The sequence below is a fragment of the Acanthopagrus latus genome, chromosome 8 (genome assembly GCF_904848185.1).
Source record: "Acanthopagrus latus isolate v.2019 chromosome 8, fAcaLat1.1, whole genome shotgun sequence".
Classification (NCBI taxonomy): Eukaryota; Metazoa; Chordata; class Actinopteri; order Spariformes; family Sparidae; genus Acanthopagrus; species Acanthopagrus latus.
In genome coordinates, this window is record NC_051046.1 from 18,545,216 (window position 1) to 18,558,502 (window position 13,287).

Consider the following 13,287-nt stretch of genomic DNA (forward strand, 5'->3'; position numbering starts at 1 on the left):
TTGTGTTGTGTAAACTAAAGCTCAGAGAATCACGTTAAATCTGTCTGTGAGGACAATTAGGACTGTTGTGGGATTAACTTTCCCTTTACAGTTTCCTGTTTATGATTAACATACATTTTTTGTCTCCAGTTTTTCCATTCACACTGTCGACAAAGTCAGTCAATACAAAAATAATTTTGTTGTTCTGATTTAATCTAGGTAGTCTAAATGTGTTTTTCCTGTGACCTTAGAAGTTTTATACACAGCAAGTTAAAAAAAGTTCTTACACTTTATACACAAATTCAGTTGCTAATAATTGGCACTTCCAAGAGCAGAAACATTTGATTAGTTTTCTGGTCTGTTGATGTTTTTGTCTAGGGAAACAGCTTGACTTTAGCTCTATAGTGATTTTGCCTTTGGGTATATTGTTGACATTTCATTGGATTTTACAACATATATAGATGACACAAAATCAGTATACCATCTGCACTGAATACTAATGTCTTAGCCAGCTGGAAGATGATATCTGACGTCCACTGGAGGGGGACAGAGTAGTGCAGAAAATGTCTCAGGTGGTTTTGTTGATGATGATCCAACGCTCTTCCACAAAATACATTCAGAAATATATAATAGAGAATTAATATGACATAATTTAGGAAACATTCTTCTGTTCAGTAGAAGGTGCTTGACACAGAATACCCCATATGTTTTTTGACAGTGATATTTGTATCAGAACATCCATCTTTTTGGAGCTTTTGACCACATCCCACAACCGTCTTCAGTCTGTGGATCTTGTTCTGGCGTCATCATGTGGTGTCAATACAAAAATTCAGCAATGTGATGCAAAAATCACAGAAAGGTCTTGAGAAAGTAAGTTAAACTTGAGTTTACAATATTTTATCACACACAGTTGTTGAGCAATGACACTGTACTTTGGCTTGACACTGAACTGTAATTTTTGATTTTTAATGTGTTACATTTAATTGCGATAAAATGATTGATTTCTCCAGCATCAACATTTCCAGGTGCTGAAAGTGACTGGAGAGATTGAACAAATACGCAAAATCACTAATGTAGGATTGTTTCTGTTTCTCTGGTTGTTGTGTGGAGTCCAAAGGTTAAGGTTTGAATCCACCAGGCTCCCTCAGGTAACACATTTAGCTTTTAAATTAAGAAAGTCTGAGCAGGATGGTTGAAGCTCCATCAGGCCTGCAGGCCAAGTTCTCATATGGAGCCCAGCCATGCATTATTCACCCTACATTTACATAAGACACAATGGGGCATAACCGAGCGAGAATTGTCTCCGGCTTTGTGTTCATTGTGTGAGCATTTCTCTGAGTTTCTCTGCTACCTGAGGCTTTTTGCTGCTCTGCCAATGGATGTTGATGCAATATGGACGAGGGCAAAGACCCTCAAACTCCTCTCCGGATCCCTGAAAGCCTTGGTTACCCATTACGACAAGAGGGAGGGAGGGAGAGACTGCCAGATAAAGACTGATATTGTTTCCGTGCACATTTGTCTGTCTGTCTCGCTCTCTAACTGAGGACTCTGTTTGCCGAGGGCTTGAAGCCAGAACAGGCTTTGTGGTATTGTTAAATAAACACAGGTTGGATTAGACATGAATTACTCCAGAATTCCTTCACCATGATGAAATAGTTCTGCGTAATACGGTGCGCCAACAACAAAACGATTAAAAGATTTATACTGCAATTATGGCTTCCTTTTGTGGTGAATTGGTGAGATTTTGGGGGAAAGTGTTGCTATTTGCTTTACTGCTTTAATGCCAAAAATGGTAAGTATGGTATGTATTACAGTCTGCATTCAACAGTAACATTTACAGCAGACAGCAGACCTACAATGTATGGTAGCTGCAAATACTGATTTCAGATAATTATTGTTTTGTGTTGTTTTGCCAGATGGGTGGAGTTTGTGTAATAACAGTATATGGTTAATAACAATCATCTGGTGACCACATAAAGCATAGATTATAATAAATGCTTTAAAAAAAAGTAAGTGCCAGTATAAATTCACAAGGAAATACATTTATTTATGATGGTAAAAGAAACAAATTGACAAATAAAGCCATGACCAGAACAATCACGCCATACGCTGCTGCTAAAACTGGACCCTTTATGTAAAACGCATGTTAATTTGAAAGGCAAATGATAGGAAAACATCCTGTTCCTGCTTGCTGAGCCCTTGCCGGTTAACCCGGTTTACCCAAATGACAATTTCTGGTAGACATGAGTGACACGGGCTAAGCTTGGCATCAGCTGCATCTGTGTTTTCCTTGCTGGTATAAAGCATAAGAAACAAGCTGGGTTTGTATACTTTACCATCATTTCTTTTTTTAGCAGTTTTATCTTAAGAGCTTAAGAGACCCCATAATGTTTCTGCAATGGTCCAGAGCTAAACGGAGATTACTCCCACTCTTGTCAACACAAAGAATCCTTAGTGTCAATGTCAATGTGTCCTTTGTTTTCAGCTCTCGTTGATATCTAAACTTTTCTGTGCTCTGTCACCAAAAAAAGGAGGGTGTTTCTCATGAGTATTCAGGCCATAATCATCTGTCCATAAAGCAACAACTGGAAAATGTTTCAGATCTGTCTGCATCATTCTACAGCAAGGAATCTCTATCCATCTGTCTGTTACTCACTTATCTCAAGAATTGTTCATCTGATCTACTTCGCACTTGGCAAGGTTTGCTACAGCCGATCCAAGGAAGTGCAGAGTGTTGACTCTGATGCAATTTCAAAATATCAATACGTTTTGAACAAACAGTAAACAGCGCTCTATGAAGCAGCAGGGGCGGGGCTTCAGCGCTCTGGCTTCATCATTTCACGGGGGAGCAGACGTAAACAAAATGGAGACCAGGGTGATGCAGTCAGCAAAAAAAAAAAAAAAAAAAAAACCTAAAGAAGAAGGTAATATGTGTTTGGATGAGTGCACAGACATAGTCAAGATGGGTTTTCTATTCCTCAGCGAGAACTGAGGGTTAGAATGCTAGCTAACTTTAGCTTCTAGGACTAAAATGTTTACCGTTGCTTGGGGGCACTTTCAGCTGCTCTGGAATTGAAGAGATATTATCAGGGCAGCCCTGATGAGTCTGTGAGCAGTTCAGGAGGGTTAAGACTGAATCTAAAGCCCCTCACATTACCAGGAAATATGGGGGACAAACAGCATGTTTTGAATGCACCAGTAAACCTTATATGTGTCCTTAGTTCTGTGCAGAGAGAGCCCCTATAGCTGAATCCAGTTTCTTGTCTTTTCTTGTGAGTTCTTAGGCTAAATAGTGTGGAATGACACCACTTATTTCCCCTGTTACACATCTTCATCGAAGTGGAGCACAATGTTTACCTCAGAACTCGTAGGAATTAATCTGCTGCTCCTGGTATGAGTTCAGAAACAAGGTATTCCAGTGACTTACTGAACAAAAGAAGACATGGACAAACAGCTGAAGTGTCTACAGTGAAATAAAAAAAGGCGACGTGGAAAACTCTGCAATAAAAAACTTGCAATGACAAAGGAAGTTTAGTATAATTGAGTCCTAATCCAGGAAATACAGTCATAAGGGAGGTTTCTGTGGCAATAAGTGAGATATTGCATCTTTTGGTGGGTTTAACTGACTTTGTGCATATGTTGAAGAAAGAAAGGAGAGAGTAATGATACAGAACTTGAGACTTCTTTCTGGTAGTTTAATCACCTACCTGACATAAACCTGACATAAATTGATACACACAGTGCATGTCCCTGCATATATACCCACATATTATTTGTTTTGGTTCACTCTCACTGCTATCATTAAAATAACATTGCCATAACTTACAACTATGAACAGTTATAGTTATAAACAACTGTAACTTTTTTTGTTTACAATAGTTCAGGCTTTTATGGGAACAGGAAAAGGAGAGTCAGAGGAGGAATGGGGGAGGGAGGGGGAGGGGAGGACATGCAGCAAAGGACTACAGCCTGGAATCAACCCTGGCCTGCTGAGGACGTTTCCACCAGAAAAACATAAACTAAAGCAACATGAAAAATCTTAATTGTTTTGCAGTTATGCTCAAAGGACCTATTTGTAAGAACAAATTATTTCTGAGCCTCACTCCCAACTCCTGTCACTCCATTTTCTTTATTATTATGTCCTTCTATTGTTCTCGTTCTTAAAAAAGGCAGTCATAATATTATATTATATTATTATATTATATTATATATATTTAATATACTGTATGTGTTGTGTACATATAATCAACTGAAAACAAAAATGATTGTGTTTTCGTTACCTTTGCACAAGCTTTTTTTTTTTTTAAATCCTCATCCACGGACACCACCCATGCTTCCTCGATAGCCCAGAATTGACAAACCAACCAATGGCTCTGGAGAGTGCCTTTCGTGTTTACACATTTTTAAGTGGCCACTGTTAGAATTGGTGAGACGAGGGGGCACTCAGTTGGTTGTAATCTGTAATCACAAATAGACACTTTAAAATCCTACGTGCTGGACCTTTAAAGAGTGCTTTACACCCCTTGAATATCTCACCTCTCGTCTTGGCTGACCCCCGCTTTTCCACTTCACTGCCGTGATGTACGTGTGCACTCCAGGACCCTATGACATAACTGCCGGGCATAGCTACAGGTGCAACAAGAGCTAATTTCTGTCCGCACCCAGCATTGATACTGTTTGTGGTCATAGGTGAAAAAAGCTATTGCTTTCCAGTCAGCTGTGACGTATATCTTACAATTAAATCAAAGCGTGTAGCCTTTTAATATGAAAGTCAGGTTTTCATTCCTGTGTGTGCGTTTTAAGTGTTTTGATTTGCACTCTGCAGCATGTGTGTAAGTTCAGCATTGGGGCAGCAGGCACCTGAACACACACACACATGCACGCACGCACACACACACACACACACACACACACACACACACACACTGCAGTATTATTAGCTTTGATTTACCGATGTGTTAGCCAGTGATATCATTGCTTGGCTGGAAACGTCTTCATTGTTCTTTCCTACTATGTTAGCACTTTATCTTTTCTCACAAATACACTGCCAATGGTTTAAAAATCCCCCGGGCTTTCAATGGCGAGGCTGTGTGTGCCGACCTCTAGCTGCCCTTCAGCTCCCTCCGCCTTGTCAGGAGTTTCTTTTGTTGACGTTGAGGTGCCTCCAAACTGAGTGCGGCCGAGTGAAACCAAACAAGGGGGAGGGGAATCACACGCACGCACCCAAAAGTCTCCAGATGTGAAAAATATGCTCAACTCTGTGTGTTTTGGAAACAACGGTCAAATGGCAATGGCAAGGTTATCTGGGAATCTGGCAGACCGACCTGCTGGAAACAGGAGTTCAAATAGAGAGATTACAAATGATTACATAACAAAGAAATCACCAAAAAGCCACAGAGAGTTCAACATGCTTTAGTGTTACAAAATGCATCCTTGGCTGTCTCTCTGCAGAACTACAATCCCACGCTCGAGGGACCGGTGAATGAAGAACTGTGTAATGAATATGAGCACAGTCTTTCTGCTCTTCACGTTGGGTTCCAGCCTTTTGAAAATTACTGTTTATCGCAAGAAAATTCCTGCCAACTGTGAACTTAACAGCAACTCAGGTGAGCTGTTTTTCTTCCGAGTGTGGATTTTAAAATAACAGGGCTGCACGGGAAACGTGTCAGGATGTTGTCACAAGCACGCCACCACACGCCTCCCGGGTGTGGAGCCACTTTGGAAAATGAAATTCCAATGAGCTCAGAGTTCCCGATGAGTGACTCAGAACAAACGGTGTCTGACAGCTGACGGAGGGTCTATTTACCTTAATGAGCCGCTGAGGAAAACCAACAATAACATGTTTGCTGCATGTAAACATTAGAGCTTGACAGACATACCCACAGCCAGATACTATTGTTTTGTTTTGGCACATCACAGAACTACTGTGTTCACAGATTAAAAAAAAACAAAACAAAACCTGCAGTACATGAATGCTTTTTTCACAGGTCTGCAATTTCCTCTCAAAGTCACAGGAAGTTTCCAAGAATGAACAATGTTTTCAAGTACATACCTAATTATACCAGTCAATTAAATCCAATCAAATGCCATTAGTGAGTGTACAGAAGGACGACATCCTGCCATCAGCAAATATGCAAGAGAAGAAAGTTTCCAATAATAAATGGATGACAATGATGTAACGTAATTAAATACATATACTCAAGTACTATACGCAAGTGCAGTTTTGAGGTACTTCCTCTTAATTCCATTTTCTGCTACTTTACACTTCTAGCCCGTCACATTTTGGAGTCAAATATTATACATTAACTCCACTACATTTCTTTGATAACCCAAGTTAGTGGTTACTTTGCAGACTGCATGCTGCATCAGAGCCAGAGTAGCCAATTTCTACTGATACTGATTTTGATTTTTAAACAGAAAAATACTGAATATCAGATGCAATAATTGCCCAGGCTGATACTTTAAGACTTTTACTCAAGTAGCCTACTGTTTATATGGCTGATTTTCCCTTTTTACAACACTGATGAAGGATTTATGAACATACAGGGACTTCTTTGTAAAGTAGCAGGAAATAATGGACTCGTATCAGTGTTTCATTTTAACTGATTGAGGTATTTTGTTGGAAAAAAAAACATTTTTGAGACAATTTTTCTCTTTATTTATTCATTTTAGATGGCCGACAGTAGTGATGTCACAGGGGAGTAAAAGAAGCATGACGCGCAATAAAGTTTCCAATCCTCAAATTCAAATATCAAGATCACATCGCTAAGATCTTAAACGCTGAGTTCAGCTGTAAAATATCATTACAGACATTTCACTCAACACTTTAAAGATGCCAGTTGTAAGAAAAGTTGATTTTTGAGTCTCATTCCCAGCTCATCAAGAATACTGTCAGACTATAGAACAGCTTCTTTCCTCAGGCTGTGCGACTCCTTAATTCATCCTTCCACACTCCAAACTCCACACTCCATAAAATGGTTGTTTTGTTTTGTGTTGATTGTCCGATGCAGTGTAAAGTAACGTTAACTAAATTTCTGTTTTGCATCCTGGTTTGTAAAATGACTTAATTAAACTTGAACCATAATGGCGCAAATGACAGTGAGAAGCTATTGTGTGAACGAAATTGTCTTGATGTCAGCATCGGCCTCAAAAATCCAGTAACAGTAGGTTTTAGTCAACATGCTGCATCAACCTCTGCTGCCCAGTGGATCTTGAAACTAATGATACATCTTAAATAAAGTGTCCGACAAAATGCAGGAAGATTTGGGTGAGAATTAACCTGTGTGACGAGTAATTAAAAATCAAAGCTCTTCTTAATGAGATTCCTAATTGGTTAAAGGAAGTCTTTAATCTCCTAATCAGTCCCTCCCCAGTTGAATCACCTAAATAAAAGGGTGGCACATATTTTGAAGAACCCCAAATCAGCAGTTTTTTTTTTCATTAATTCTCCCCAATTACTGCCCTGAAAAACACTGGCAGAGCAGCTCCTCTCCTCCTCTCCTCTCACTGAAGGAGCCGGCTGTGTGATGCCTTTAGGTTCCCCGGAAAATGTGGTAACTATGGATTGTGCACTTGAATAAGCCTCCTATGACATGTGGGTGTATCTGCTGATAAATAGAGATGTGATGATAAGGTAGTAAATGTTTATACAACACAGGTTTGGATTTCAGTGTCTTGCTAAAGGGAGAGCAGGCACTTGAACCACCAGCCCTATGATTAATGTAAAACTTGTTCTTCCAGCTGAGCTGCAGCTCCCCCTCAACTAAAAGACTTAAAGCTTTGGTGGCAAATATTAACTCATTTATTACAATACTGTGTATAAACAACTTCTGACAAAATGCTTTAACCAACTGTATGCACTTCATACAAGGACCAAGGAAAAGCTGGCAGGAGCTAAAGGAAGAGAGAGATGAGAGGATGACATGCAACAGAGATCTTTGGTTGCTGAAATATGCACCCAACATGTCCAGCATGCCCCATTAGGCCAAACTTGGTTGACTCATATTCAAGATTGCCTCACATGACTACGGCTGTAAGCAGGATTTTAGAAAAACTGAGGTCATAAGTCCAAATTCCCACCGGCAGAACCTCACCGCTGTAAGAAATCATTGACAAACCACTGACAAGACTACTATTCTAATGAAGTCTGATCATTGTGTGTATACACACACACACACACACACACACACACACACACACACACACACACACACACTAATAAAATGTAATTTGTTGTCATTTGTATCAAATTAGTCAAAAAACAGAAATATTATGGTCTTTATTAAACATTAAACATTGACATTTATATCCTGAGAAAATAATAAGACGAATTAGGCTTGCGCTTTCATCAAAGTAATATTTTAACGCGATATCTTTACTTTCACCGTCATGTCTGACTGCTGGTTACACCTCGTCTCTGTCTGAGAACCCTGTGTTTTCAGAGTCAGAGCATGTTCCAGCGGTGCTCGGATGTACGTGCTTCAGAAGAGTCCCTGAAGGCAGCGCCGGCCCTGGCGGTGATCATTGAGCTCCCGGGAGACTCCATGGAGAGGCAATGACATGAAATAGGACTTCAGACCGGATCATGGCGGCGCCTCTCGGGCGGGACACCCTACCTGAACACTGGTCTTACGGTGTCTGCGGGGACGGCAGGGTCTTCTTCATCAAGTGAGTGGGATAATGCGCGCTTTGCCGCACCGTATGTCCCGGTTTAACGGGAGTTAGCGAGGTGTGCTGGTGTTTCCTTCCCGGTGGTGTAACAGGTGTTTTTCTCCTCTGTGTGTCTGCGCGGCAGCGATGAGACGCGGACTACTACCTGGCTCCATCCCCGCTCCGCTGAGCCTGTCAACTCCGGACACATGATCCGCTCAGGTAGGCTAGCTGTGTGAAGCTAGTTGTGTTTGTTCACTCCTGCCCTCATGTTTACTTTATAACGAGCTCGTCTTGGCTGCCCAACTTTATTGTGTATTTTGGGCCCAGCCCGAGGGGCAGGAAAAACTTTCAGGTGTCACCAACAAGTCTGTGGTTTATTTCAGACCTACCTCGGGGATGGGAGGAAGGATTCACGGACGAAGGGGCCAGTTTCTTCATAAAGTAAGTCACGTTTCTACGTGTATTGCTCCGGTCATCTACGCATTACTTGAAGCCACCGTGCAGATTAATATGGCTCCTGCCTCCGACGTTAATTCCCCGCTACTAGCAGCACTAATTGCCGCAGCAGCGACAGTGTGGATTTAAATGGGGCGTGACCGGGACAGGTTGACCTTCTGACCCACCGATGACCCCGCTGCTTTTATTTACCGCCCTGGATGAGATGCAGATATGATATTTCTCATTGTTACGCCCGCACCTGGACGTGTTTTTGCTGCACTGATGCAAGTTGTTCAGCGGTTTCTGGAGCTTACATGCAACAGTTTGTGGTACTGTTTTTTTTTTCTCTCCCTCAGCTTGTATTCATACTATCTCCATGTTCTTGCAAATACTTTGAACAATGTTTTACATTCTGCCATAGTCTTTCTGTATGATGATGGATGATGATGATGATGGATTTTTTTGTTTTCATGTCATGCACATCCAGCACCCAACCTTTACTGGTTTACAAGACACCAAAAATGCAGTTGCAGCGGTTAAGCAATTCATTACATTACATTTCATTAGAAAATGACAAATTATTTTGCAGCATCAACTTCAACAAAGTATTCTGCCCTCTCTCCTGTGCTTGACACAGAAAATCTGCTCCAAAAGAGGCTCTCTCCTCTAAATCACAGCTCAAGTTTTTTTCATAATCATCCGATCAAAAGAAATCAGCATCTGTGGCGGACATCTTAGTCAAAAGTACATCTGTTGCATCATCATAGGCAGGACAACAAAACAAGAAATGACCCTCGTCCTCGACTTCACCTAGCTTACACAAGATAACAAAGTCTGTCCTCCTCTGAGGTGTTTAAATAACACGTCACATGAGGTTTTACGGTACACCAGTCCTTTATGAGACAGTACGTTTATAATTTTTGTTCAGACCGTGTATGAACAGACCATTTATCTTGCTTCTAATCTTCTGACTTGCGCAAAGTCCCTGTTCTGGGAAATGAATGACAAGTTGTACAAATAGAAGAAGGATTTCAAACATTGCACTGTTTTTTACAAGAACACATGTCAACCAAATTTCTGATGCCAATTGTTTATGGTAATTTTTTTAGAATAAGTCTTTATTACAACCATCATTAAATCAGTTGATACGTCACTGTTGGTAAACAATTTATTAAGCAATTGTTAACTATGAACAACAGTGTAATTACAAAACGTAAAGGGTAAGGGCTGTGTTCTTCAGTCCTGGTCCTGCGTGTTTTAAATGTTTCCTTGCCCCAACACCTCTGATTCAGACTAATCAGTTGTTGTCAGGCTTCAGCAGAGCTTGATCTGTACGAAGTCAAAGTGTTTATTGTTGTATGCACAGTTAAAAACAAATTTCCCAGTACAATTGAATTCTTCCACTCTGAATGCTGTCGCACAATGAAACTTTATATCAAATTATAATTTAAAAAGATGAAAAATATATGAAAGAAATGATAAAATAGTAAGATAAACATATACAGGATGTGGATAAGGATGTGCACAAGCTGTAGCAGTTAACTCAAATGTACAGTGTTTGTGCAGTGTATATTTATTTATGCAATATGCATGACATTCACAAAGAACAAACATACAGTGTGTTAGTTCTGTGGGGTGTATATTTAAGATGTTTCCCCGCCACAACACAACCTTAATTCAAATAATCAGCTTATGACAAGTTGATCAATTTGAATCAACAGTTAGCATCGGAAACACTTAATAAACAGATTGAATATAAATGGAGAAGAGGGTAAAACTACCACACTAACAAAGAATGCCTATTATGATGAAGTGTGGTGAAAATCTAAAATCCGTATAGTTGCTGTTGCTTTCCATTCTCTGCTGTTGACAGTTGTTGAGCAGATTTTTTTGGGTCGCTCTGATCCAGGTGTTGGAATGACTGCTGTGTAATTTTATCACTTCAGTAAATAACATGGCTACATTCACAATGAGAGTTTTGACTGCAGTAGCAAGGTGACATAATGCTACACTAGACATCACATTCTGGTCTGTTGACTGTCCTGCTGCGATTCATATGCCTCACGCTTCTGTGGTGAAGTTTAAGTCAACAAAATGCTTAGTATCAGCTGCAACCAATGGTAACTTTTTTGATTATCAATTATAATGCCAGTTATTTAATTGATTAATAGTTTGGCCTTTAAAATGTCAAAATGCCATCTACAGACTGTCTCTTCAGTCTAAACAGCACTCCAAAGTATTCATTTACTGTCATAAATGACAAAGAAAAGCAGAAAATCTTCACATTTAAGAGGCTGGAACTGGAAAAAATGACTGAAACGATTAATCAGTTATCAAAATGTATGGGAGTTATTTGTCTTTTGACTGACAAATTGATTAATCGCAGCAGCTTCTTTTGCAGCTCTTGCTCAGTAGAGGCCCTTACTCTTTGACCCTAATGTTTTATGCGAGTGAAGAATGCGACTAATCCCTCTGTTGTAGTTGCGCTGGAAACACGTCACTGCAGTGCCACCATGCCTTTTCATATTTCGGCTTGTTATCTGGAATAATGAGAAGCATTAACTGCCAAACAATAGTCGGCAGAAGTGTGGACTCGGACCAGACAAGCTGGAGGGGAAGGTGTGTTTGGCAGTAGAGGAGCAGACGGACTGGAATCAGACGCATGTTTAGCACTTGAAAAACAAGGTTGAGGTTTTGGAATTCATTTTCTCAACTTCAGACGTGACTCTGGCCATCAGAGCCAAAACTTTTGATTTGCAGACATTGCTTTCATCCCACACTTGCAGAATTTAATGTCTTTTGGTGGAATTTAGTCTTGATGAGTAAAAACCTTGCATATAGTAATTATTGATTGTTAAGTTTCTCACACCAAGTATAAAGTTTAGGGACTGGAGGTTAGAGTTTGATGATGGGAAACTGTTCAATTGATATTTGGCTAATATGTGCACTGCTAAACTTTTGTATATATGTCACTGAAATGCATCACAGCCTAAAGGAAACACAGGAACAGGAAGATCGTTTAAGTTGAAAAGTTTCTAATTCACATTGCCTTGGCAGACATAGTTAGCATTTATGTTTTTCAGTGTGTGGGTTTGTTGGTGGATAATTAATTTCTGCAGTTGCTGAATATTCCTATACAGACAGTACTTTTACATTTTGACTCATCATGTTTGAAGTCCTGTAAACACGCTAAACTGGATTTGGCGTTTTAGTGTGCTGAGATACTGAGTGGACAGAGATGAAAGTGGCATTGCAGATAACAGAGGGCAAAGGTCATTTATGTTGCTGTTGATGGTAATTGCTTCAGTACAGATTTTTTGTTTGAGTGAAAGCCATTTGACTAAGGCTTTCAGGCTTATTCCAAAACATCTTGTTGCTTTAGACATAAATTACAATCAGTCTGTCTTATTTTGCACTGATGTGTGACTCAGATTGTGTGTGTGTGTGTGTCAGTGTATTTTTGTTGCCACTCTCTAAAAATAATCCTGAATGTAATCATTGAAAAATGAATGAAACCGGCAATTACTTCATTTTTTGAATTTCTGTTTTGGGAATTGATTTTCGAATGAACCTTTCATTTTTACGACACTTGTCTTTTGTTTAGCTTACATGCAGCTCAAACATGTTTGGTAGTTAAACTGGGTATTAGGCTGTTAGCAGGCAGTTGCTTGTGTTTTGTCAGTTTTAATGTTGTGTTTTCCTTGAAGGCTGCGGGGCCTTTCTGTATTTACCCAGAAAATGTGTAAATATTTAGCCTGATGCTCTAAAGGTAGAGCAACCTCTGGTGATAAGCTCACGATATAACCTTGAACTGCACAGTCCATCCTGTTGGTACACTTTCCATTATCATGTCAAAGACACCTCAGCATAACATTGATAAATAATACCTCTTCCTGTTACCAAACCTGCTGTTTTGCAGATAACGATCACCCTGTTAACAGTGATTGATGCCTGTCTGTCTACTGTCAGACCAAAAGTTCAGTGTTAGTGCTTATGTTTGCAAGCAGAGGTGTACTTGCCTGAGGTCGTTTTTTAAATCCCCCTATACAAATAGTTTTATTTCTTTAGCCTTTATCAGATTAATTACCCAACTAAAGTCCTGTTTCCAGGATTATTGAAATGTTGAATGTGCAATAAGTCTCTCTCTGTAGCTTATTCCATCATCAGCTCCATCCAGCTAAAAAAACAATGTATTCATTCTTTTTTTTTTTTTTTTTT

The 13,287-nt window shown here is 39.8% G+C and overlaps 1 protein-coding gene across 3 annotated transcripts in view; it reads left to right on the forward strand.

Annotated features, from left to right (window-relative positions):
* Positions 1–8,230: 8,230 nt before the first annotated feature.
* LOC119023917 (pleckstrin homology domain-containing family A member 7-like) overlaps positions 8,231–13,287 on the forward strand; it is a 135,927-nt gene continuing 130,870 nt past the window's right edge. For 2 of the 3 annotated variants that reach the window (XM_037106216.1, XM_037106218.1), the window contains exons 1-3: positions 8,564–8,646; positions 8,774–8,850; positions 9,015–9,072. In XM_037106216.1, the coding sequence (XP_036962111.1) occupies positions 8,564–8,646; positions 8,774–8,850; positions 9,015–9,072 (218 nt within the window). Of the gene's footprint in view, positions 8,647–8,773; positions 8,851–9,014; positions 9,073–13,287 lie in introns of all 3 variants that reach the window. The other variant, XM_037106215.1, reaches the window with a different exon arrangement.